Source organism: Carassius carassius, chromosome 45 (assembly GCF_963082965.1).
Source record: "Carassius carassius chromosome 45, fCarCar2.1, whole genome shotgun sequence".
Taxonomy (NCBI): domain Eukaryota; kingdom Metazoa; phylum Chordata; class Actinopteri; order Cypriniformes; family Cyprinidae; genus Carassius; species Carassius carassius.
This window is the reverse complement of record NC_081799.1, coordinates 12218566-12245634: the sequence shown is the minus strand read 5'-3', so window position 1 is coordinate 12245634 and position 27069 is coordinate 12218566. Positions and strand designations below refer to the sequence as shown.

The 27069-nt window shown below is 41.7% G+C and overlaps 1 protein-coding gene across 2 annotated transcripts; it reads left to right on the top strand.

The window, feature by feature from the left end:
* The first annotated feature begins 2352 nt into the window (after positions 1 to 2352).
* LOC132127643 (cell adhesion molecule 2-like) lies at positions 2353 to 26033 on the top strand. Of its 2 annotated transcripts, XM_059539622.1 has the most exons (6): positions 2353 to 2688; positions 3141 to 3231; positions 10226 to 10404; positions 15000 to 15110; positions 24995 to 25114; positions 25804 to 26033. In XM_059539622.1, the coding sequence occupies exons 1-6, from the start codon at positions 2502 to 2504 to the stop codon at positions 25920 to 25922; spliced, it is 807 nt and encodes a 268-aa protein (XP_059395605.1). In that variant the 5' UTR covers positions 2353 to 2501; the 3' UTR covers positions 25923 to 26033. The 2 variants fall into 2 exon arrangements, with proteins under 2 accessions (XP_059395605.1, XP_059395606.1); XM_059539623.1 differs by lacking the exon at positions 15000 to 15110 and having other exon boundaries at positions 2487 to 2688.
* Positions 26034 to 27069: the final 1036 nt, after the last annotated feature.

The following is a 27069-nucleotide window of genomic DNA, read 5'->3' as shown; positions in this document are numbered from 1 at the left end:
CAAAATTCAGTGGAAAAGTCACATGAGAGAAGGTGTGTGATTGGCTGATTACCCTGTCATTGCAATAATGTCTGTCTATCATTTTCACAATTGGTCTGCAAATCGAAATGGGTTAAACTGGTGGAAATGGACAAAATAATAACCCTGACCTGGAAACTGAGAGTGAGATATTTTTAGCGAACAACCAGCTCAGGTAAATGTGCCAGTTATGTTTGCCTTTTAATGAAAATAAAGTGACTATTAATAATAGGTAAAAAAAAAAAAAAAAAAAAAAAGATTTTCAAAAATCAGCAGTATCAAATAAGATCTACACAAAATATACAGTTTACTTTTTCTAAAAAAAAAATATAAAAAAAGTTAAAATGTTATAATGTTGTTGGCTCTGATCGTATTTATAAGAACCAACTGACATTGATATTTTCACTTTGGTTAAAAAAAACACTTTTTGTATATTTTATAAACACAGACATGTCAGTAAAGTACTTTAAATTGAATTATACTGATCAAAATAGACTGTTATAATATTGTTTGCTTGATGATAGTGTAAAGTAAATGGGGTCCCATAAGCTTTCAACTAGGAAACCACATAATTATTTAAATTAACAGGAAGGTGAATTTAATAAAAATCCCAAACACAGCAAAGTGACTTTGCCTCCTCATTTCGGAAGACCACCACTTGCTACTGAGTTGTTCCAACTGCATTGTGCGCTGAAGTTGATCTAAAGAAACTTCTAAGGCATGCTGGGAATCTTCACAGGATCTAACCATGGGGTGGAACAGACTTTCCACTTCCACATCTAATTGCTGAGAGTGTTTGTCTACTCTTAAATGAAAGTTTTCTCGCTCCGTTCACAGCCATACAAAGTGTTATTCATTTGAACGCTCTTGTGAACAGACTAACAGTCTGTTTGTTTGTTTGTTGTATATCCGGAATAAAAATTTACCCCCAACCTCTTGACTGCATCCCATAAGCATCCCAAGACTAAGAATATCATAGAACTGTACCTTCCTCTCTGCATGTATAGATGTGTGTGTGTGTGTGTGTGTGTGTGTGTGTGTGTGTGTGTGTGTGTGTGTGTGTGTGTTCAGGTTTCTAAATGATATCTTCTGCATGCTCAGATGCTCCTGAGCGGGTGGCGACACCCCCAGAGGAAGCTGATTGACAGCTTGGCAGTGATAGCAGGAGTGATTCAGGGAGCAGAGAAAGTGAGGGGGAGCAAATGGAAAGAGAGAAAGAATAAAATGATTCTTATATGCGAAAAAACTGTGTGGATTCATACCTTACGATTGGACCTGAGTCTGAAGGTTTTGGAAAGAGTGAAGTTGTTTTTAATTCTATCGTTGAATCTACAAACGCAGACAACAAAACATGATTTGCATGGTGCACTAATTTATTTCCTTTTTTTCAGGAACCACACAGTTTAAATATTTAAAAGTAAATTAAATAATGATGTAAATGAGGTAGTTTATGCATCCTGGTCTATAGGAAAAAAAATCTCTAAAATGTTTTGATCCTGTGTTTTGAAAGGTTCTATGTAGATATTTAACTGCATATGGAAACTTCTAGAGGTTCCAAATGTAATGCAAGTTATAGAACCCTTTTAAATTCAATAGAACTGTTTCTTCCTAAGAGTGTTTAATACGGTGATTCGATATAAAGAGTGTGCTGGATTTTACATCCCGCTTTTGGATCAAATTTAGTTTTTGTGTTGCGTTCAAATTTGTTTCAACAACTGTTTAACAAAAGTAAAATTTACCCTCTTAAAGATGCAATAATATCCTTTTGATGCGAAATTGTAGTATTTGTTAAGCTTATTGAGATGCAGTGGATTAATTGCCCTGGATTTGTATTGTAAGTGCTACTAGACAGCGGTGTGTGCAGCATAAGCCTGTAAACGCAGAAGCCATTAACACATTGAAACAAACAAAACAAAACACAATCTGTTGTTCAACTAATGGAGTTTTCAGAGAGGAGTAAGGAGAGCTGTTTTACTCTGATAAATGGCTTATGTGCAACGCTATACATCAACCCTAATTCTATAGAAGAAAATGTAGGCTAAATTAATTAAAATCCAGTGAGGATTTACTTTGTAAACTGATGAAATGAACCTTCTGCAATTACAAAAAGTAACTTGTGCTTCATTTGCCATGTGAATTCAGCTCAGTTAAATGCAAAAGACAAGAACTGGATCAGTATTTGTGACTTTGCAAGAGTCAGTTAAGATTTCAAGTTTCACTTTTACCAGTTTTATCCAGTTTGGGATATGAGGAAAGATAGAGGCTGGATTCAAGAGCATTCCAAACACAGTGATGTGCGTCAGTGGGTGGAAATAATGAATGCAACTCAACTCTGTCTTCACACAACTAAAGTTTTCTATTGAAAGATAAAATCTTTAAAAAGTGTGTTACATCTTTCTGAACCCCTGTGTTTCACAATACGTCAAGTTCTCACTGTAACTTTGACTGTAATTTATGTGAAACAAACATGTTTCATCTTTGTTATGTTGTTCTTATTGCCTCTCTTAGGTGCCAAAGAGGTGAATGCCAGTGGCAAGACCTTCACAGTGAAGAGTTCCCTGCAGTTCCAGGTGAACCGGCATGATGACGGTGTGGCCTACACTTGTAGAGTGGACCACATGGCCCTGACTGCCACCCATGAAGAGACAACACAGGTTTTGGAAGTCCACTGTGAGTACGACTCAAACCAACATCCCATAATGGTGAAAGCTATACTGCTTACTATAAAACATAAACCTAAATCTACAAATGTGAAAGTCTTTTACTGAGTTTAACTGTTTTTTTAAGAAACTGATAAAAATTAAGCTAAAAGCTAGACTTAATTTAGATTTTATTGTGTTTTCAGTGACATTACTATGAATAGTAATGTTGGCAACTTTTAATTCTAAAACATGGTGTGATGCAAAGATTATGCAACAATTACAGACAAAGATCATTTACGTGTTAGAGATTCTCTTTGAAGTGTTGACATTTAATCAATCTGCTGAGATGCAGTGGAGTATTTGGGCCTTAGCAACACATCACATCATTTACCTTTTGATCTCCATCGAGTGTCATTCCTCCGCTTGGATGCTGCTGTCTCAAACAATATTTCTTTGTTCGTCTCTCTGTCTTTGTCATAGATGCTCCCTATGTAGAGATCAAACACTCCATACCAGCCCCACTGGAGGGGCAGAACCTCAAACTGGAATGTGTTCCTCATGGAAACCCCTCGTAAGCATCCACAATTTATCAGCATCTCACTGAATTGTAATGTTTACAAAGAGCTTTAGGAAGTTGCACCAAGGAGAAAATGTCCTGTGGGCAGGCCTGCGGCTAGTGGCTTATAACCACATGCTTGCATTAATGTGATGACTCATAAATGTGATTCTGTTGAAATTAAGCAGCTATGAATATATAACCATAAATTCACAAGGAAAACAACATTAAGAAGCTTAGCCGTTGGTACAACTATAGCTAAAATAAGGCCAGTGTTTTCTAATATTCCCAAAGAAAAAGGCTGAGAAATCTTTGATAAAAATAATCAAAATTGCTTAGTTTTAAGCCAAAGTTAAAATCTTTAAAACTCTCTCAGTGAAGTTTGCATTTTCAAAGCCTTTGCTGTAACTTTTTGCTGTGTTGTCTTTCCATTGATTTTAGAATTAAAGGGCTCATATCATAAGGAATCCAGTTCTCTTACGAGAGCTCTCTCGTCTTAGCTAAGACGCTACGGGAAAAGTCTCTTTTCACGAAATACTGAAGCAAAAAATTATCACGCAAGCGCCGTCTGGAAGAGCATATCAGCAGGACGAGCCATCCTGAAGCCGCTGGCATCGCTGCCTTCCACTGCCGTTCCTGCTGCGCTATCCGTTGCCCATATCCTTTACATCCTTGTTCTGTTATATCCTGTGTGTGTGTTCGCCCTGCGACGCACATTCACAAAAGAGCTGCGTCTTTTTAAAGATGCCCTCGTGCGGCTTGTGCAGAGCCCCGCTCAGCGAAGGAGATCATCACGTCATCTGCGTCTCCTGTCTGGGTGAGGACCATGCAGCGCTCGCGCTCACGCTCGCTGACGGCGGATGCCCTCATTGCGAGTTAATGCCTATGGTGACTCTGAGGACTCACCTGATATCCTTCTCGAAGCCTGCATCATCCGCTGCGCCGTAAGAAGCGCCGCTCGCAGCGCCTACCAGAATCGCTTCCAGCTCGGCCGAGCTCGCCGGTTCCCTGCGCTTCGCCGGCCTCCCCTGCATCGCTTCCCGATGCTCAGCGTTCGCTGCTTGTCAACGCGTCATCTGAGGAAGTGGATCTCAGGCCCGCGTCGGAGGAAGAAGACACATGCTCTCTGCTTGCTTCGGGCAGTGAGGGTTGGGCGAGCTCCATGGATCTCACGCCCTCTGCTCAGTGGCCCAGCAGACGGGGGGATATCGATAAGGAGCTGATGCGTGTACTCTCGCTGGCCGCGGCGAGCCTCGGCCTCAAGTGGTCTGCACCAACGCCCCCTTCACGTTCCCGGCTGGATGGTAGCTATCTTCCGGATGAGCACTCTTCCTCAAGCTCAAAGCACGCCCCTTTTCTTCCTGAGCTTCACGAAGAAGTGGCGAAAGCTTGGGACGCTCCATTCTCGGCGAGAATCCGCTCATCTGTTTCGGCAGCATTCTCCACACTGGACGGTGCTAAGAACAGAGGCTACCTGTCACTTCCGCCGGTGGAACAGGCTATAGCAGCGCACCTTTGCCCGCCCTCTGCTGGACGGCGGACTAAGGTGGCGTTGTCATCCAAAGCCTGCAGCATGACGTCATCGCTGCTCGCACGGATATTCTCTGCTGCTGGGCAGGCTGCGTCTGCGCTACACACCATGGCTACGCTACAGATTTTCCAGGGCGATCTTCTCCGCAAGCTGGATGAGATGGGACCTGAAGCGATCTGTCTCGCGGATCTGAGGAGTGCTTCGGATCTCTCCCTCCGCGCTACTAAGTCCGCTGCACAGGCCATGGGACGGGTTATGGCTTCCGCTACGGTGGCTGAGAGGCATTTGTGGCTGACGCTTTCTGACATCAAGGAGTCTGAGCGCGCTGCGTTCCTTGACGCGCCGCTATCTCCTGCCGGTCTCTTCGGATCTTCCGTCAACGAGTTTGTGGAGAGATTCGCCGAGGACCAGAAAGCTTCGCAGGCGTTCAAGCACTTCTTGTCGAAGCGCTCCAGTTCTGCAGCTAGCCGCTCTAGACCGGCCCCACAGAGCTCTCAGTCACGCCCACCGCCTCCTGCTGCGAAAGCTTCAGCAACGCAGCTCGGGACCCCGTTCTCGCTCTTCAAGCCGTCGCCCCGCGCCGCGGGAGCCGTGGCAGAGGATTGCGGTGAAGCCAGAAGCCCCGAAAGCATCCTAGCACTGCTGGGAAAGCGCCGGTGTTCGAGTTCCGCTGCGGCCGAGCTCTCACCCAAGCGCGCCGCTGTTGCAGTTCCAAGAGTTGTGACTGCCTAAGTGTCTTCTGCAATGCGCAAGCCTGCACGAGTGCCCGCTTGCCTGCACACAAAAGCCGTTATCACGGCTACCCAGATGTTTCACAAAAAGAGTGTTTTTTCTGGTGTTCCGGCCACGGCCGATGGTGCTATAAATGCAGTGACGATGCCCACTACCCAGTGCCCATCTCCACATGTAAGCACAGCCCTGCACACAGGACTAGCGCACATAAGATCGACACAGATCGGTCGAGCGCGCCGCATAGTAAACGTGCCCACTTCCCAGTGCCCACATACACTATGTCATATACGGCGCGGGGCTTCTGTAAAAACGAGGCCCGTGCACGTACATTCTGCACAGGCAGACAGCGAGTTGAAAGTGGTAAATGTGCACACTTGCAGCCCACGGTTACTCGCAGATATATCGAGTCCCACGGGACCCGCTCAGCTTCCCCACAGGCAGTTAAGCGCCGGAACGGGGTCGAGGAAGAGTGATCTGCCCGCTGTGATCAGCGCGCTCCCCGCCTCAGATGCGCAGCGCACTCGAGCGCCGCCGTTGCCCAGTCAACAGAGCGCGCTTCGCATTCAGCCCTTAGCCATTCATGCAGATGCATGGTCAGCGCTTCCAGGGGTTTCGGATTGGGTGCTAGGCATTATAAAGAGAGGCTACTCACTACAGTTTTCTCGACGCCCACCGCGCTTTTCAGCGCGCGTCGAAACTACGGTCAAAACAGAAGTAGCACCCATACTTCGGGCCGAAATATCAAAACTGTTGAGCAAAGGGGCTGTAGAGCCTGTGTCTCAAGCTCAAAGTGAGGGGGGGCTGTACAGCAGATACTTTCTGGTGCCCAAGAGAGACGGGGGTCTCAGGCCCATACTGGATCTAAGACAGCTGAACAAGGCATTGATGAAATGCAGTTTCAAAATGCTCACGACCAGGAAGCTCCTCGCGCAGATTTGCAGAGGGGACTGGTTCATGTCAATAGATCTGAAGGACGCGTATTTTCAAATACAGATAGCGTCAAACCACAGGCGATATTTGAGATTCGCCTTCGAGGGCCAGGCATACCAGTTTACAGTCCTGCCATTCGGCTTGTCCGTAGCTCCTCGTACGTTTACGAGGTGCATGGATGCAGCGCTCGCTCCTCTCAGACTCAGAGGCATACGAGTGCTGAATTATTTGGACGACTGACTGGTTCTGGCCCGATCACGAGCGGAGCTCGTGGACCACAGGGCCGTTTTACTCGATCACCTCAAGAAGCTTGGCCTCAGTGTCAATTGGGCGAAGAGTTCGCTGAACCCCAGTCAGACGATCCTGTTTCTGGGTATAGTTCTGAACTCGTGTTCCATGGCGGCGCGGCTGTCACCACAGCGCGCGATGGGCATTCAGCGCGCAGCTAGTTTTTTCCGCTGCGGAGCGACCGTGTCGCTCAAACACTGTCATAAGATGCTGGGTCTCATGGCCTCAGCATCTCTGGTTCTGCGGCTGGGTCTGCTCCGCATGCGCCCCCTGCAGTTCTGGCTGAAGGCTCGGGTGACGCGCAGAGCGTGGGCGTCTGGCCGGCTGCATTTCAAGGTCGATCAGAGCTGTGTTGCGGCTCTAGCACCTTGGACAGCGAACGGCTGGTACCGATCAGGTGTAAGCCTGGGGACTTCCCCGAGTGTGAAAATGGTGTCGACGGACGCCTCCACTTCGGGATGGGGAGCGCTGCTCGAAGGCAGACCGTCCTTTGGCCTATGAGCAGAACGGGAAAAGCTCCATCATATCAACTGCCTGGAAATGCTGGCAGTGGAGAACGCACTGACGCGCTTTTGTCCCCATATCAAGGATCACCACGTCGTAGTCCGTCCGGACAACATGTCCGTGGTGTCCTACATAAATCGCCAGGGCGGTCTCGGGTCCCGAAACCTGTGCAGGCTGACGGAACGCCTCCTGGTTTGGGCTCAGCGCAATGTGCGATCGCTGAGAGCAGTGCATGTGCCTGGACTGCCGAATCTGGGTCCAGACAGGCTGTCCAGAGGCAATGTTCCTACGGGCGAATGGTCTCTACACCCACAAACAGTCTGGCTGTTGTGGGAGAGATTTGGCATGGCGGAGGTGGACCTCTTTGCGTCCCACGAAAACGCTCACTGCCCCGCGTTCTTTTCCAAGAACGAAAGCGCGCTGTCACGGAGATGGCCGTGCTGCCCGCTTTATGTGTTTCCTCCCATCTCCCTCCTTCCGCAGGTGATAGAACGGGTGAGAGAAACGAGATGTTCAATACTGCTTGTAGCACCTCTTTGGAAGAACCAACCATGGTTCCCAGATTTGATGCAGTTAGCAGATGTCGCCCCGTGGCCGGTACCGTTGAGGAGGGACCTCCTCTCGCAGGCCAGGGGCTCGATTTGGCACCCTCAACCGGAGTTGTGGTCCCTCCATGTGTGGGCGCTCAACGGTTACCCGCTGATCTCGCAGTGGGAGTGCTAAATACCATCACTCAGGCTAGAGCTCCGTCGACACGACGTCTGTATGCCTGGAAGTGGTCGGTGTTCTCCAGCTGGTGCACAGCTCGAGGTTATTCACCCCTTAGTTGTGAGGTGACGGAGGTCCTCTCCTTTCTACAGGAGCTGTTGGATAAGGGCAGAGCCCCATCCACGCTCAAAGTTTATGTGGCGGCCATCGCAGCGTTTTCTGAAACGGCGTCCGGTCAGTCAATAGGAAGGAACGATTTAGTCATCCGGTTCCTCAGAGGAGCTAGGAGGCTGAATCCTCCCAGACCTCCGTCAGTCCCTATGTGGGACCTCGCAGCGGTTTTGGAGGCCTTGAAGGGTCCCCCTTTTGAGCCTATCCAATCGGTTAGCCTTCAGCATCTGTCGTTCAAGACAGTATTCTTGTTGGCTCTCGCTTCTGTGAAGCGTGTGGGTGATTTGCACGCGCTCTCGGTGAGCCAGTCGTGCTTGGAGTTTGGGCCCAATGACTCAAGGGTCATACTCAAGCCTAGGCACGGTTATGTGCCGAAATCCCTCAACACACCGTTTTGGGCTCAGGTTATTGCCCTGTCTGCCCTGTCTGCCCTGCCGGTGTCAGGGGAGGATGGAGACTCGAGTCTTCTTTGCCCTGTCAGGGTTTTAAGAGCTTATGTGTCTCGCTCTGCTGCTTTTCGGCAGACGGAGCAGCTGTTTGTCTCGTTCGGTGGACGTTCCAAGGGAATGGCTGTTTCGAGACAGACTCTATCCAGATGGATAGTTGACGCCATAGCGTTAGCTTACGCTTCCAGGGGCCTTCAGTGCCCGTTGGGCGTCAGAGCACACTCCACAAGAGGCGTCGCCACGTCGTGGGCGTGGTCTACTGGGATCTCCTTGCAGGATATATGTATGGCGGCAGGTTGGGCCTCGCCGTCTACATTTATCAGGTTCTATAACCTGGAGGTCCCCGCCTTGCAAGCAAGGCTGTTGTCGGTATAGTCGAATCAGGGCCCTGAGGGGAATTCTGAGTTCACGAGCGCTATGCGCTGCCGACTGTTATATGGGCAGTATTGCGTAAGACCTGCATTGCCACATTGGTCAGGCCTTGCCTCGGCTGTGTGATGTCAAATTGCCGCATCTACGGATGCTGCTAGATATAGGACAGAGGGCTTTTTCCCTTTTCTGTCCTGGACTCTCTGTGAGTCCCTCAGGTGACTGTGCACTGTAAATCCTGGGCGTTGCTTCAGGTTTATTGGTGTGTGATCCCTGCGCGCACGGCGTTTTACATTGGGTTCCCGTAGCGTCTTAGCTAAGACGCAGTACGAGAGAACTCTCGTAAGAGAACGTACTCGGTTACTAAACGTAACCTCGGTTCTCTCTAGAAGAGCGAACGAGTACTGCGTTCTCTGCCATGCGTACGATTCACTCTGGTTCGCTTCGGCGATGAAATAAATCAGGTGAGTCAGCCTTTTCGAGCTCCTTTTATAGGTTGGGCCACACCCGTTTCGGCGGGAAGTGGCAAGAAGGGCGCGAAGCGCCCTTATTGGTCTGATGTTGCATCAGCCTGCGCTCGATAGGCTGTGCAGTTGCCGCAGAACAAGCCAATGAGCGAACGAGCCGTCTCGCCTATGGCTGTGTACTGCTGCAAATGCGCTTTACAAAAATACAAAATTAAGGATAATTTTTTGCTCCAGTATTTCGTGAAAAAAGACTTTTCCCGTAGCGTCTTAGCTAAGACGCAGTACTCGTTCGCTCTTCTAGAGAGAACCGAGGTTACGTTTAGTAACCGAGTATGTTTTCCTTGATCTTTTGTGAAAAGTCTTCATTGTACTAGGAAAACATACTATAACTTTCAGAACTCCAACCCTTCAGAACTCTTCACTATAAAAGTTTGCGGACAGTTAAGCTGCAAAAATGGCTTATTCTTTATTTCCATAATATTCCAATATATGAATACATCTGAATTCATGCAAACATATTATCACTCATATCCATGTCAACAATACCTGTTCAGTGTACAAATACTCAGCCTACCCAGTCACGGTGATATAATAATGAAGAAGAAAAACCAAGGTTGCCAAACCTTGTGTTGTTACAGGCTGTGTGTAGCACCTACAGCTCTGCACATCCTTCTGCCAAATGTGCCAAAGTTTGTTACTGAAGAATGGAATATTTAAAAATGAAATAATGATAAAAAATAAATAAATACAATCTAATTATTTTTAAAAAAGTATGTGAAATGATCTTTTTGGCGAGTGTCCCATCATTGAAAAGAAACTGAATTATGTTTTTAATTAGAAGCTAAAAATCAATGTTTTATCAGGCCAGACCCAGTACTCTGGACTAAAGACGGAGGAGAGCTGCCAGACCTGGACCGGGTGATTGTTGAAGGAAGAGAGCTCACCTTCATGGCACTGAACAAAACAGACAACGGCACCTACCGCTGTGAAGCTACCAATCACCTTGGCACCAGCCATGCTGAATATAAGCTGGTTGTTAAAGGTGAGTGACAGACAGATTAAATTAACATGTCTCTTAAAGCTAACACAGTTCTTGCTGCTCTCTTGGAAAGCATCTGCATCACTAATTAAACCTATGTTTCTGCCTTGCTTATAACCATTATGTTATTTTAAAGCCTTTGACAGATGAAATGAAAATATCTAGTTTAAATGATTTATTCAGTCAAAAAATTTTATCCAAACTTGTTTGACTTCATTTATTTTGTAAAGCACAAAAGAAAATATTTTCAGCAATGTCAGCTGTTTTTGTCCATTGGGAACCCAATCTATGAAAAAACCCAAACTTTCCAGCTTTATTTTGCACAGCAGATTTGTTTTAGTCTTTCTACAAGGTAAATTTACCAGTGTTTTGGTTTAATTTGATTTGAGAGTGAATATAGTATTTCATTTCAATCCGTTTATCACACAAAGTAATCATATTGTTTCAGTAGGCTTCATACAAGTTATGGATTTAATTGATTTATTGTTTAATTTTATTTTATTTTATTTTATTTTATTTTATTTTATTTTATTTTATTTTATTTTATTTTATTTTATTTTATTTTATTTTATTTAATAGCACTCTTCTTATAAATAAATGATGACAGCCTGAAATATTCCTTTAATTTTGTGACAATTTTTCAAAGGCATATGATCAACTCTGCGTCATAAATTCGACACAAACAATGTGTACTTATGCAGCAACCCACATTTCTGTCCTTCTCCAACTTGGTTTAAGAGAATGAGTTTCACCCACTTAGCATAACAGCAAAGCATGATGGGTCTCGATACACCCTGAGGTTCAGAGGCTACGCTGCGTCCACATCTGCCACTGCTTTCATCAGAGGCAGCTGTGCGGATACACTCACAGGCTAAGAACAGATATGACTTTGGGCATCGAGCGGAAGAGTCTCTCCAGCCCCCCTGCTTCTTGTGCCTCTGCCTTCTTGACACTAAACCCCTCCAGTCTGTAAAACTCTTTCTCCACCTCTCAGTTCGAGAAGCTTCTTTTCTCTCACTTTCTCCTTCTATCTCAGCTTTTGTATCCTCCCACTGGGTGTCTTAAGAAGATTTAATTAGCCGTTATGGTGCAGTGTAGGGGTCCAGCCTGTGGCTCATTGAAATGTCAGGACACTATAACAACAAGGAGAACCAAAGCTCTTAATGATGTTGATACTATAAAACTGACACCTTCTCTGTAGGAATAAAAAGCTAATTGGGTGTCACAAATATAAAGCACCATGTCTGAATTCATTACTGTCTTTTAAAATGGCAAAACATGATGCTGTCCTTCCAACAGTGATTAGCGCAAAACCTAGAGCAATATAATGGTCACTGTCCTTCATCAGATCACCTACCTTGTATTGTGCCAATTGAAAACGCAATATTACCTGTTCAATATGCAGCCAATCACTTTATATTCTAGGCAGAGGGCTGCCATGTCGGTGGGGTACTTGAGTGAGAAGTATAGTCAATATTATTATTCAAATCTCACCCTTAATTAAAATTGGGCCATGACATTTAAATAAGATATTAGAGCAGGCCAATAGTATCTAGACTGTTTGAACAGATTTGAACACTTTAATAAATATCTGGATCCCCAAACTAAAATCAAACCCAAAATCTCATGATCTGGTCTAGCTTTAGTTCCATAAGCTGCACTTTAAAATGAGATCAGTTTCTGTTAAATAGTGTTATTAAATAGTGAATAGCTAATCTTTTCAATGCTAGTTCATCCAACAGAAAAAATAATGAATGTTTTTAAAAGTTTCCCAAACACCTTTGCTGTCTATCATTGGCTGGTCAAACCGATAACACACTCACTCTATTGGTTGAGTTTGTGTTGCTATGGCTGGATGATCAAACAAAAACAGCAATGTTTTGATAGCAACAGAGACTGTGTTTATACTTTTTGGAGAAACCAGCCAATGAATGGGTTATTTGTATTCTCTGTATAGTAATCTGGTATATATAAAAAAAACATTGTAACATCCACAACATTTCTCAAGCACTTCCACCATACAGAAAAATGCTTACAAACCCTTCGACCTGCAAATAAATTATTCAAGTAATTATCTTTCTAAAAGTAAAATCTTGTGCAAAATGACTTGCTCTCGAGAAAATTATCAACTGCTTTCGCACAGGATTTTATTATTAGAACAATAATGACAATAAAGGTCTTTGCAAATATTACTGTTTGGTTAAAGTGTTTCTTCATATGCAGAAATCATCTGTTATGTGCTAAATAACTCTCAAAAATGAATATTTTATTCATTCAATACTAAATTCATTATGAATAATGTAATATGGAAACCAAAAATATATCTCATTTGATCCTTTTCAAAAACTCCCATCAGTAGTGGAGTTTGATAAGGCAAACACTATTACTATTGGCAGCCATATCACCCTGGAGCCCAAGACCGGTTTCTCACTGAAGCTAGGGCTGAGCCTGGTCAGTACCTGGATGGGAGACCTCCTGAGAAAACTAGGTTGCTGCTGGAAGAGGTGCTAGTGAGGCCAGCAGGGGGTGCTCACCCTGTGGTCTGTGTGGGTCCTAGCTCCCCAGTGTACTGTAGTGAAGGGGACACTATACTGTCAACAAGCACCGACCTTCGGATGAGACGTTAAACCGAGGTCCTGACTCTCTGTGGTCAGTAAAAATCCCAGGATGTCTTTCGAAAAGAGTAGAGGTGTGACCTCGGCGTCCTGGCTAAATTCACCCATTGGCCTCTGACCATCATGGCCTCTTAACAATCCCCATATCTGCTGATTGGCTTCATCACTCTGTCTCCTCTCCACCAGTAAGCTGGTGTGTGGTGGGCGTTCTGGCGCAATATGGCTGCCGTCGCATCATCCAGGTGGATGCTGCACACTGGTGGTGGATGAGGAGATACCCCCTGTCTATGTAAAAGCGCTTTGAGTGCCTAGAAAAGCGCTATATAAATGTAATGAATTATTATTATTATAATTATTATTATAATTAATTATTAATTATTATTATTACTATTGCTGTTACTCAGAGCATTTGTTGAAATTCATAACCCTAGGAATATCAACAAACGCTTTTTTATACTAAAAGTATTAAACAATGACGATACAAAATGTGTAATTCATTCCACATTGTTTGTGCTAAAAATGTGAATGATACATGAAATAATATGGTTTGCTATTACTTTTCTACATGATTAGACAGTAAAACAGCTTGAAACAAAGCCTATAAGGAAACCCCCAACACACTAAAAAAGACTCAAAATACCTTAGTAACCAACTAGCAATGCCCAAGTATCGCAAGGTCAGGAACCACTCACAATTTCCTCAGAGGATTTAAAAATCTAGCCGCGAACTGCTGTTTACTAATGTTGAAACCTGTGGTCTGTTTAATTTCTAGCTAGCCAGAGCTGGTAGCTGCTGTGCAATTTTGAGCTATCATTTGGATTACACCGCTTGTCTGCTTGAGTCCTTTAGTACGAAGGCAGACTAGTGATTTAGCTTATCAACTTGAGCCCAACTCTCCTCTCATGTCCTTATCATTGCACTAAACATGCTTTATGAATGCAAAGTGGCTGCCAGCATTAAGCTGATTGTGGAACTAGAATCACGTTCAAGAGGCTTGAATGATACCCGCTGTTTTTAAAAGCATAAATCACTCACTTTAAACTGCACCTTGAAATTGGACCTCTCTACACAATGAAACAACATTCAGGGATGGATCCTGACTCCATTTGAGAAAGATGTTAATAGTTTTTCATTATCAGCATAGATTTATGTAATATTTAAAATAGATAAAATTTAACTTGGATAATCATTATCCACTATGATTTTCTGTCATGCTCTAAATATTCAATTTAATGAAATTATTCCTTTATTGTGTAACATTTGGCATTTGAGCTGTCTGTCCTGTATTTATAAATTTTTTGTAACAGTTTTGATCTGGTCTGTCACCCTACCCTAATTAATTTAACCCATCTAGTAAGGGTTGACCGCTACAAGTGTAAAACTAAATACTATAAAAAAGCATGATAATGGCATGTTAACTGGGCATAAGTCCTTGACCTCCTGTCAAATAAATGAAACACCAATTGATGAACACTTTTATATTTTTAAAGATAGTGCAACGTTGAGCTCTGAACTTCCCTGATATAAAGATATATGATCAGGAACAAAAGCCTTGTTTTGGTGATTGTTCTCCACATTTTCTCCAGCATGTCACTGTGTAGACCGCTTTTGATAGTTCAGCAAATATTGATGCTTTTCTCTCTGTATGAGCCTTGCTTTTTCCTACCATTTTGAGAGCAAAACTGTCACTTTGCTACTGTCGTGAATGGTTTGATATATTATACACACACCAAACCCATTATCCATTTCTGGAATGTCAGCTGTAGTGTACATGTCGTTTATTTTTATAATTTATTCATGTGTGCATTGTTAAATTAAACCCATTCAGATTTTATTTGCATTCTGTCAGCATGACAACTATTGTGTTTCATTTGTTCCATTGTTATAGGAATGTTTTCTTCCCCTTGTCATTATTGTTTTGTCTTTTATCCGTCCTTTTTTGTTTACATGTTTGTTGTCATTGTTGTTTGTCACGTACAACAGATGCCCCCACCACATCGTCCCCATCCACAACTTCCCCTGCACCCACCCTCCCAGACACTACAGGTCCCTTAGACTCCAAGCATCTCAATTCTGCTGTCACCGGTAACAGAGGTACTGTACAACCCCACTGCCCTTCCTCTTTTTCCTCCTGGTCTCCCTCACACATCCCTATACCTCTCTTTCTTTTCCCCAAGCCAGTTGGCTGACTGAATTCTGCAGCTCCAAGGACATCTGGAGTGCTTTGCACTCAACAGTCACTCTGCACCTTTTTGTGTCCTCGTTTAGTTCCTATCTCTTCCTTCCACCGTTCATTTGTTCTAACTATGATTTCTAGCATCTCTGATGTGACAGTTTGAGCCCTTTGTGTGTCATTCAACCCATCTTATTAAAGGTATGAATCAACAAAAAAATGACAATTTTAATTGTTTACTCAAGACTTTTGTCATTTCAAACCAGCATGCTGTAATTTTCTTTCCATTAGAACACAAAACCCATTTTCACGCAAAAACAGCTATTGAGTTTCACAAATAATAACAAAGAAATGGCATGTAATGTGAAATCTTAAAGTAGAAACACTAAAACTGTATTTTCTTGTAAAACGTACTTGTTTTACAACCTCAAAAAATGTATTTGTTACATAATTTCCCTTCTGTTGAAGCTCTTAAAAGTTATGACTCAAAACAATTGTGCATCCAAGGCAGTTTTCCCAGCATGCCATATATCATAACATCAGATAGCATATGGGTTTGGGACAACTTTTGGGGGTCAGTACATGACAATCTGTGTTAGATTCAGCTTGGTTCACCTTAACTATATTCTTTCCATGAGTTTGTGCATCTTTAGAGGGTCTGAACAACAGTCCCCATCAGTAACATGCCTTGACACCAAGCCTGTAGGCATACCTGTACCATGTGACATAAGTGTTCTTCAGACCGTTGCAGTGAACGTTCAGTGTCAGGGGTATCAGGGTCTATTTTGTTTCTTGTTTATGAATGTTTCAGCTAAATATAGACAGTGTGATTTATAAGGTGTATCAAAAAAACTTCACACTTCCCATGGACTCTCCATAAGGTCATTTGAATGTCTACCTATTTCCGTGTGACTTGTGATGGGTGCAGCCCTGCAACTTTAAGGGAAGTTTGTACACGAAAACAGAAAGGCTGTGCTTATGTTGTATTATGGTTCCTCGTGGTTCCATTCTTCAAAGTGGCTTACTTGAGGATAACTTGGACTAACCATGGGATTTTGTTGTCTTTGACTCAAGATTAAAGTTTATCCAGCATCAGTATGTTCCTGTTCCTGAAGATATCCCAGTTTTATGCCAGGTTATGCTGAAATTATCCTTTAAACCAGAATGGAATCAGCAACTTGTGAAGAAATACCGCACATATTCCCTCCAATGAAAAGGAGTTCTCTCCAAGCTTGTAATGCTGAATGTCTGCGGTGTTAACAGATCTTATTTCTCTAAATGCATTAGCAGCTCATTCTCCTGCCCACAATCAATGGGAGCGTACCAGTGGCAAATTTCTGGCCTCATCGTTCTGCAAGGCTTAATGGGAATAATAACTCTTCCTCAAAGAAACATGGGGCCCAGACAGTGCCATCAGTGTGTCTCCCATCTCTGTTAAATCCGCCAAATGTATTTTTATGGCTTGCAAATTAGCTGTGACCTTATGAAGCTGAAAGGTTGAATGAAGTACCGGGGATGCTGAGAATTTAAAATATTTACAGCTCACTTTTCATAATAAGCATGAAAGCACACTGCCGTAGACCCCTGCGCCGTTATTGTCCCACGGAGACACTTTTACAGGGATAACGAATGGTCATGCCTTTTGTCTTTAGACAGAGAGAGGAAAGTGCAGAAATGTATTGGTTTTAGGGAGGGTCCCGGTCTGGGTTCGTTAGCCAAGGCCAGAAATGAAAGAGAGGACAACAAAGCGCAGCAGTTTTGCAAAATTATTACAAAACTTTTGAAACTTGTCCAACGTCTGCCAAGAATTACCCGGCTTAATTGGATTTAACTCCAGGACATAAACAGAAAAGGGCCTATCCTGGAAGTACTGAAGTTTTTGAAGCTTTGAAATATGTTGGCTTGAAGAAAAAAATTAATTATTTCGAATGATGTCCTATTATTTCCGCTGTAGGTCAATGTGGATTCCTCCAAGACCCTATGTCAAAAAGACATGTTATACATGGCGGAGTTTCCTGTAAGGAGTCTTACAGTACGGAGTGGAACATATGTTTTTTGAAGCGTTGACCAGAAACCCAGCAATTACTCAACATGACCACACCACAGGAGCGTAATAGGCACATGTGCGCCTGTCAGTTGTGGCCTGGATATGGCCTTGTTCATGGGCTGTAATCCCAGTAAGAAGCAAACAAATGAGCAATCCTCAGAGAGTCATTTGCAAGTTTCAACACTTTGTTCCTGGTCTGCAAGCAGTATGTGCATCCCAGGAAAGCTTTGTACATCCAATTAGTGCTTTATGAGAAGTCTAGAGCCACGTTTTGAGTTTCTTGAGTTATTTCTTCAAGTCACATGACTGCTTGTAGCTGTGAATGTGTGAATCACAAGGCAATTCTGATAAAGTAGCCGTGATGGTTTTTTATAAAAAAAAAATAAAAATAATTATAATTCTGCACAGTCATGTTCCAGTAAAAATGATGCTGCAACCTTAAACTGAAAACCTTTTATTTAAGAAAAATAGGGGGGAAAAAAACTTTATGAATTTCCTATTGTTTCTTAATGCATTTGACATTTGTTACCCATGTGAAAGCGATAGTTTAGTTTAGTTTTATTTAGAGTTTGACAAGGCAGGATACTGAAGAACAAAACCCTGAAATGTATCAAACAGAACACATACTCAAAACAACCTTATATACCGAATTGAAAAAAAAAAAAAAAACCATAACATAACATAATAATAAACCAACCAACCAACCAGGTAGAGTAAAACAGATTAAAAAAAAAACATGGAATACATCAGGCTTCATACAAAAAACAAAACAACCTGTAAATTATTTATAAAACAGTTTAAGAGCACATGGAATAAAAGAAAGTTCATGTCTTTTTGATTTACTCCTGGGCACAACAAACTCCCTATGCTGCCGTAGTAGGTAAGTAGGTTTTGGAGCCACAGACAGGAAACAATGCAGTGGTGATGAACTGTCCTTGAGTAGTTTTGTAAAAGTACGTATAGTGGCCTCGTCGCGCCTCTCACTCAGTAATGGGACAGTAGAAGTTGGAACACCTATTATCCGGCAGCAACGTTTTTGGACCCTCTCTAGCTCATCAGAGAGACCTTTAGGTAGTCCACCCCATACCGTTCTAGCGTTCTCAAGGACTGGCCGTATAAATGTCAGATATACTTTCATTAAAACATCACTAGGGAGACCAGCGTTTTTAGCAACACAGAGATAGAAAGGATTGTGTTCTTTCTGTTTAGCAAAGTACAAAGAGTACACAAGCATGCAGTTTTATGATTTAAACAAGGGAAATTTCAGCATTTTTAAAACCTTTTTTCCTAACAAAAAGAATAAGAACAAGGAAACCAATCAACCAATCAAAATTGAGAGATAACTTTTCAGGAAATTTCAGTTTTAGGCTTACAATCAGGATTAGGTGCAGCTACACCTTTGTTAATCAGCTATCATTTCCCTCTGATTTTAAGAATAAATTATAGGTAAGATTAGGTTTAGGGGTAGGGATTGGGTGAAATTTGAATTTTTGGACAGTAATGTTGATCCAAGATCAACAAAAGATGTTAATCCAGGAACATGTCTTACTTGGCAAAACCACGGCGACCCTAAGCACAAATAGGGGCTTAGGAATGATGTTAAATTGACTAATTCTAACTTGTTATAAACCTTATAAGCTTGGCTTATGAATATTAATTAGGTGACTTTAATGTTTGTCCTTTTTGTTATTGCTAAATAGCAGGTAAGTGACCACTAGCCATAGTAAATGACCACTTAGAGGTTTCTGCTTTGTCTACAAGTCTACAAAATTGCAGCCAGCTGCAATTTTCTTTTTTGGCACAGCAGCAAAGCTCTTAAAATATAATTATTATCTCCCCAAAAAGTGCAATTTAACATATCAACAAAAAAAAGATATAATATCTGCAGTCCCCCTGGGCACAATCCATCTCTGTGGACATTACTTATCCTGTATGAATTAATGCTAATCATTATAGACAGTTGCTTTGGAGACATATATCCAGAAACCGAATCCCGAATAGGGTTTTAGAAGCACCGAAAGAGAATTTCATCTTGGACATCATTCATCCTGCTGCATATTCTTAGTAGAAGGATTAAAATGATTTTGAACTTCATATCAATGAACATCTCAGAATTATTGATTTGAACTCCATGAAAGGTGTGTTCCAGAATGAAAAAGCCCCATTTCCTCAAAGGGGCTGCCAGAGGACATCAGCAGAAGCCGTCCATGTCCCTCGAGGGTTAGTTAAATACTGAGAAAGGAGTCCTGGGCACCCTCTTTGCTCTCCTTTCTGAAGATGACACAACACAGGAGGAATTAAAATGTAATGCAAAGGTCTCTTTCCTCGGTCACACAGCGTGGTTATTGATGATCTGTCACATTAAGTCATGTCGAGGGAAGACTTATGGTAACAATTTAAAATATAACAGGAAAGGAAAAAAGACAAATCATTAAACTCTGCCACCGAATATGAATTACGAAAAAGTCTCTCTCCGTTCATTTTGTTTCTGTGGAAAGGAGACACTTTAAGTAATCCTCTGGAAGCCTTGAGCTGCTTTAATTTGCTGACATGAACGCTCAACATTTCCCAGCATTCACTGCAGGTCAAGACTGAAACACGATGGCCTAATTATGAATGTTACACTGTAAAGTCACCAAATCATTCAGTTACTTGTCTGTTCATGCCTCTGAGTGGAGAACACCTGTATTTGCTTTCTTTTTTCTCCCTATTTGGGTCCAATCATTCTGTCTCTCTCCAGACACACTTTTTTTAACCACAATTAGAAGCCGTAATTTGTTTTGAAAATCTAATTAAACTGTGCTGACCAACTCAGCAGCCCGCCTTTGCCCTCGTTTGGCATTAGATCAACTCTCAAGAGCATCCGGAATGTAAATCAGCCCTCTGAAGACTCGCAGGTCATTTAAGAGGTTGCTGTGCTGGGCAAAGGGATGTGAAAGACAGACAAGGAGCATTTAGCTATTTTCTCTTTTCTGCATGGATGGAGAGTGGATGGAATGGTTGATTTGGTTGTTTAATTTGTATTTCCTAGATTGGGCCCTCGTGAGAGCCACACAGCTAGAATATAACAGTCTCTTTTTCTTCCTGGTAACAGTTTTCCATTAGACACAGTTGTCAAATGTTCTTTCTCAGCAGAAAATGGGAAATAATTGACTTATTAAACAGTGCATTAAGCCATTGTTTATCTTTATTTATATATTTACAGAGTCCTAGAGACATCTAATAATATTTAATTGGCTGAGTTTTACTGCTGTCGGTGTGTCATGAAGAGAAGTGAGCCTGCACATGCAGAAATAGAACAGGAACTATAGAATTTTCTAGTCTGAGGCAGAATATTCATATGGCTTCCTAGGAAGAAATGACACTGTAGTGCCCATTAACTGGGACATCAGCCAAAGCTATGCTTTTAGATTGTTCAAGAGACTGTAAAATACTCATAAAATAATTGTAGAATGTTTTATTAACCAGTTTCTGCAGCCTTGCGGATCCTAAGAAGGTCTATAATACCTCGAGAAAGCTATCCGTTAGAATTCTCATTCATCTCAAAGGCAGTTTCTCATCAGTGAAGAAAAATGCTTTTTGTCCACAAAACCCATCCACATTTTCATATGGAGTATAGCGCGTTTAACCTAAGATCAGTCAACATTAGTCTTCTGTTTCTGACAGAACTTCCACATGGAAGAGAAGAAATTGTTGAATAAAGTTGCTATTTTAGTTTTCTTTGCTCATAAAAAGTATTCTCATAGCTTCATAAAATTACAGTTGAACCATTGATGTCACATGGACTATTTTATCGAATTCCTCACTACCTTTCTGAGTCTTGAATGTGGTAGTTGCGTTGCTTTCTATGCAGGGTCAGAAAGCTCTCAGATTTCATCAAAAATATCTTCATTTGTGTTCTGAAAATGAACGAAAGTATTATGGGTTTGGAACGACATGGGGATAAGTAATTAATGACAGAATTTTCTTTTTTGGGTGAATTATCCCTTTAATATAAACTTTTATATGTATTTGTAAGTGAAATGTGGTATTTCTGTGCAAATGGAGTCACCGAATGGAAGTGAAAAACCGTTAAAGTTACTCTGTCTGATATTCCCACCTAAAAGCCAATGTACCTAGAAATGGTTTATTTATAGTCATCACTGCACATTACTTTAAACAGGATTAAAGTATTTTTACACTTACATTAAAAATAAAATTAAAATATCTAAAATACTAAAATATATGAGCAAAATGAATAAACCTTATTCTGAAGCAGAAATGAGTAAATAACCCTTTTAAATGTGGAGGTGTGTAGATGTTCTCAGACACAGAGGACTAATGTTGATGTATCTTATTGTAAACAGCTTAATATCCAGCAGAGTTTCTAATCAAGTCTAATGAGCTCACACTTAAACTCATAATTTGGTTAATAACACTATCTTTCCATTCCACTGCATTTTACAATTTATGCGTAATTTGGTTTGTTTCTGGTTGATTGTGGAGGAACATTTGAATCCAAGAGTCGGAGCAAATCATGCATACAGCAATCAAATCATAAATACCATTGAATAGCTTGCGCTGGTTTTTCATATTAGGTGATTTATTGGGAGGTTTCCATTGAATTTGCCTTTCACATAGAAGGCGGTGTTTTGATATGCTACGATTTTTTTCAGCAGGCCAACTGTCTTTCTGCACCTTTCAGTTTGGAAGCACATCAGAAGTCACCCTGTAAATGATAATTGCCAGTGTTCGATTGTACCACAAAGGTGAAGATTTCCAGTTCAGCACTTTCTCTTTCACTGTCCTTCAATAGCTCACATATGTAAGGAAGATCACTGAAGCGTTGGCGTTCGCTTTCCTACATTCACTTTACACTCAGCCCACGCTCAATGTCTCCCTTTAAGGCATTTATACAAATATAGCAGAGATTACTGTAAAAAATAATTTCCCAGACAGCTTGTGCCATTCTCCCGAATTAGCATGTGGAGTTAATGGTAACGCTCACCTTGAAATGTCATCCCAACAAGAGCACAACATGGCCGCCCCTGCTGCTCCTGCCCCCCAAGGCCTGTTCATAACCCCTGCCATGTGGATTTGTTAAAAGAATGCTTCCTGCATGTTTCTCCTCTGAAACCGTTTCCTTTAAGAATTCATGTGACCGAAGGGGTTCCCGCGCGCTGGGTGCTTTTGCTGTTTTCATCGTTGTTTAGCTGCTGCTGGATTGAAAGCATCTTCTCAGATGCGCCACTGGCGAGTTTATATCCCACACCATCAGATCGGTACGGTTTCACTGACGTTAATTTGTTACATGCAGGGGCCAGGGGAAGAAATTCTGAATATTAAAATAGGAATGTGCGTGCGGTGCTTCAATATTAAATCATAAGGGAAGGACTGTCGCAGGCCTTATTAAAAGATAATGTGTGCTGGGGGAGAGGAAACATATCACTTCTGTTATGTTAAGCCTATTGCGTGTCTAAGGACAAACGCTCTGATTAGTTAAGCCTGTGTGCGGTGCACAAGGACAGAAAATGAGAAGCTAAGAAAGAGAAATAGTAAGCCAAATGCAGGGTAAAAATTGCAAGGGGTTTGTGGAAGAAGTTAAAGCTTGAATACAACCTAGAGGAAGTCAAAATGAAAGATCATAAAGTACACTTTTAATTGTATATATTTATATGAGGAACGTTTCCTCAGAGTTCGACACAAGAGGATTTTGCAAACTACATAAAAATTGCTTTTATTAAGTGTAGTGTATTTTCGTCGGCCATGGATCTGAGGAATCACACGGTCTCTGGGTTTTGTTTCCAGAAGATAGACTTTATTTCAGAGAGAAATGAAGCCGAGATGTTCTCTGCGAGAAGATCACCCGAATGCCAGGTGGCATCTCATTATATACAGTATACAGGGCGTTCCAAATAGTCATACTGATCCTTATGCTTACAATTTTGATACCTCCCTAGAGAGAAGGGGCCCCTTAATTGTTAGCATAATTATTGTAGTAGAGTTGCATAACACCTCCACGGACCTCAAAAAGTTGAAAACAACTTTTAAAAAAGTATTTAAAAATCCTATAAAAGTTGACCCACCCCCTCTGAAAGTCATTGTATAAGTCACACACTGGGAAAGTGTGAGATCTGGCGCTGCATGCTACTCTTGTTTTGCTTTGACTAATGGAACAAACTATGTTACTCCTTCTCTCTAACTGCAGAAATGATCCTTAATATAGTTAGAGATTACCAGGCCTCTCACAGTGTCAATGGAGTCGCCCTACAGGACGACACTCAGCACGGCAACCCCACTGTGTGTTGATAAAAATAGAGCGAGGACAGAGAAGGGCTAATTATCACAACACTGAGAGATGTACTTGAGATTCACAGTCTAATGTTCAGGGACAAAAGTGTTTGAACACAGTACTGATATTTAGAATAGCAGTGCCAAGAATTTGTTTTGTTTACTGAGAAATAGAGTTCGGTGAGAAAACTCTGGTTGAAGAGGCATGAAAGTGAGGCTGTTTGATAGCTGCACTAAAGTTGAACACACACCCATAGTGGCGATACTTTTTGGAACTTAAGTTTGATTTATTGATGTCATAAAAATTGAGAGAGTTTAATACCACAGCCTTTCACCATTGGAAATTCAGAAACATGCGCCTGTCAGATACGAGTAGCCATTCCACATTTCATATTTCAGCGAGCAGCTAAAAGGGTGATAGAGATCTGCACATATTTAGTTTTTTTTATTGTGATTGATTATCACAGAAAGTCAGATGCAGCGTGTAGGTTTTTATACTCCTCCTGTAAACTCAACAAAGAGAAGAAATGCTATTATTGAAAGAGAGCGAAAAAAACAGCCGGTCTATGAGATGTCAATCAGAGGGATCTGGAGCCGGTGCGCCCAGCCGATGTAGATCCGAGGTGGGATTCTCCATTACCGAAATGAGAGCTGATGGACTGTTTGAATGCCTCTCTGGCCCTGAGTTTATCCCGGCTTTGTGCAGCTGATACAGTAATTGCAGGCAGTGGTTAGGAAGCTCCCGCAGCACAAAGCACAGCCCGGATTAAACGCACACGCTGTGGCAGATGCAACACATGCAGTCAATTATAATGTACCACTCCAAATGGCACTAAGCAGGGACATAATAAAGAACCACAGAGAAAGCAGACAAACCCATTTCTAAATTAACAATACTCTTAGAGGTTCAAGAGTATTGTCTGTTCGGGATGAAATGAAGTAGCCTACAATTTGAACAGCGGGTCTTGTCTTCTGTAACCAAGAGCTTTATTCTACTCTGTAAACTCTTAGAAATAATGATTTTGTTTTTGGTATCAATAGGGGCATTCGCACCGCATAATTCTAGTGACTGAGTTCTAAGAACAACCCAGAATGGTAGGTTTCGTGATAATGGAGATGAAATGTAAACTGATTAAATCTCCTATGACAACTTGCAGTGTTCGGTCCTCTAGGAAATTAGTGACCCTTCTCAAACAACTTTTGACCATGTATGTTTGTGAGTTACGAGCAGCTGATGACACAGTGTTTGTTGTGGCCCATGTCTTCCTCTTTACTTTCATTCTAGGCATGCATAGATCCCTGTCAGACCACCATATGGTTCGAGCTGTCCGTTCAGACAGACCTTAAACTCCTTGACCGGGAGAGGGCTTAAGCTTTAGTCCAAAATATTTGTTGTCAACCTTCTGATGTTTCGGAAGGGGGAAAAAAAGTATGATGAAATGAGAAAGGTTACCAACTACATTTTCTCCTCCTCTTTCTCTCTTACAGATCCTAATGCACTGTCAGGCCCGCCAGACCATGCTCTGATTGGTGGAATTGTCGCTGTTGTCGTCTTTGCAACTCTGTGCTTAATTATTGTATTGGGACGTTACCTGGCACGGCATAAAGGTACGATTTTTCTTACATTTCTGTCAAATGTAGACACAGTAATACTCAAAAATACATCATTATCTATAATGGGCTTCACCTGTGATTCAAAACCTGTATATAAACAGTATTTTGAATCATTTAAGATTTAGTGTATAAAATAAGATATTTATATATTTTTTATAAAATAATAAAATTTGAAACATGTTATATACATTATTAGTATTAAATATTACAATAACAGTATATAAACTTAAATATTAGAATATCAGCATATTAGAATGATTTCTGAATAACCGTGTGACACTGAAGACTAGTATACTTGCTGCTGAAAACTCAGCTTCACCATAACAGGAATAAATTCATTTTAAAATATTTTAAGAGTAAAAATATTTTACAACATCACTGTTTTACTGTAATTTGATCACATAAATGCAGTCTTGGTGAGCATAAGATAGCTCTTTCAGAGACATTATAAAATCTTAATTATTGCAAACATTTGACCAGTAGTGCATAAAAATGGTTTGCCTTTTCATAAGTGGTCTCAGACTTTTGGACTTAGTAATTCTCTTACATAGACTTGCCATTTTGAAGTTTCCAGCACTTTATTAGTTTCATTTTTTTTACCAGAGTCCACATAAATAGGTATTGTAAAGTTGCATTGACATTTAAAAAATCTTCAAATTCAAGGCCTTGTGTGTGTTTCTCAGGCACATATTTGACAAACGAGGCCAAAGGAGCGGATGATGCCCCGGACGCAGACACAGCCATCATCAATGCTGACGGCAACCACGCACACGCAGAAGAAAAGAAAGAGTATTTCATTTAGACTGCAAGTGGCACTGCGCTCCTCTCTCTCTCTCTCTCTCTCTCTCTCTCTCTCTCTCTCTCTCTCTCTCTCTCTCCTCTCGTTCCTTCCCTCCTTCCCTGCACCTTGTAGGAACTTTCTTTTGCTTTTTTCGATAACAGCTCACCCCCTCCTTTTTACGAGCAACTTATTTGCTGAAGATGTCACCTTTTGTAATCATTAAATGGCTGTAAAACACCCCAAAGCAGTACAAAAAAAGTCAAAATCTCCAAAAATGTAGAAAAATGAAAATAATCTGAAGCCATTTTTCAGTAAGGACTCACCCTTCATCCTCTCACAGTGCCTAAATATACAGATGTCCGCCGAGTTTCAGTCAATGCCTTCATGTTTGTCAGGTCTCTGATTGGTTGCTTGCTTTTTATCTTCAGCGTTATGATTTAAAAAAATGTTTTGTGCTCTGTTACGTTTTTTTTTTATCAATTTCTACTTTGATTTTGGTTGTGATTCATGCTGAATCCATTTATTGTGTTGTTTCTCCCCCAAAAAATTATGTACAGTAGTAAAAATATACTCAGACTTGGAGTGAGGGAGGTTCCCTTTTTATTCTACAGATTTTTAGGTGTTAATAATGTTATCAGTACGTAGCGAAGCTGCATTTTCCAAATTACCATTACATGATGTGAAACCGATGGCTCACACTATGGCTAAAATCAGTATTTTGTACTTGAACTGTAGATATTGGTACGTAAATGAATAGCTTCACAGAAGGTCTCAGTGTGTTCCACCGAAAATCACCTTGTATTTTTTAATTAGTTGAAACTGTTAGGTTTACCAACTCTGGTCACCAAATAAACCATAGCAGGCTAGTGAATTAGCAACCAGGCAAAGAAAGAAAGAACAAGCCCAGTTGTGTGTTTGTGTAGTATGATGTTGCATCTTCACTGCTAGGTTCTGCAGCAGTCTGTCTATCCCTGCACTGATCGGCCCCCAGACACAGCATTTTCATAATCCCCGAACATATCTGTTTACACAACCGTTGTGCCAAGCACTTAAATCTCACAATACAGAAAAGTGATATTTAACAAAAACAAGTAGTGCGCAACTATTTCAGTGCTTTTAAACCTGCACATCACTGGTCAGATATATATACAGTTCATTTAAGATCCCA

Bases quoted from the DNA above. Each gene is read 5' to 3' on its own strand.
- LOC132127643 (XM_059539622.1), top strand. From the start codon at position 2,502: ATGTTGTTCTTATTGCCTCTCTTAGGTGCCAAAGAGGTGAATGCCAGT. The intron at 2,689-3,140 runs GTGAGTACGACT...TCTTTGTCATAG, and splicing joins ACAGGTTTTGGAAGTCCACT to ATGCTCCCTATGTAGAGATC. The intron at 10,405-14,999 runs GTGAGTGACAGA...CACGTACAACAG, and splicing joins ATATAAGCTGGTTGTTAAAG to ATGCCCCCACCACATCGTCC.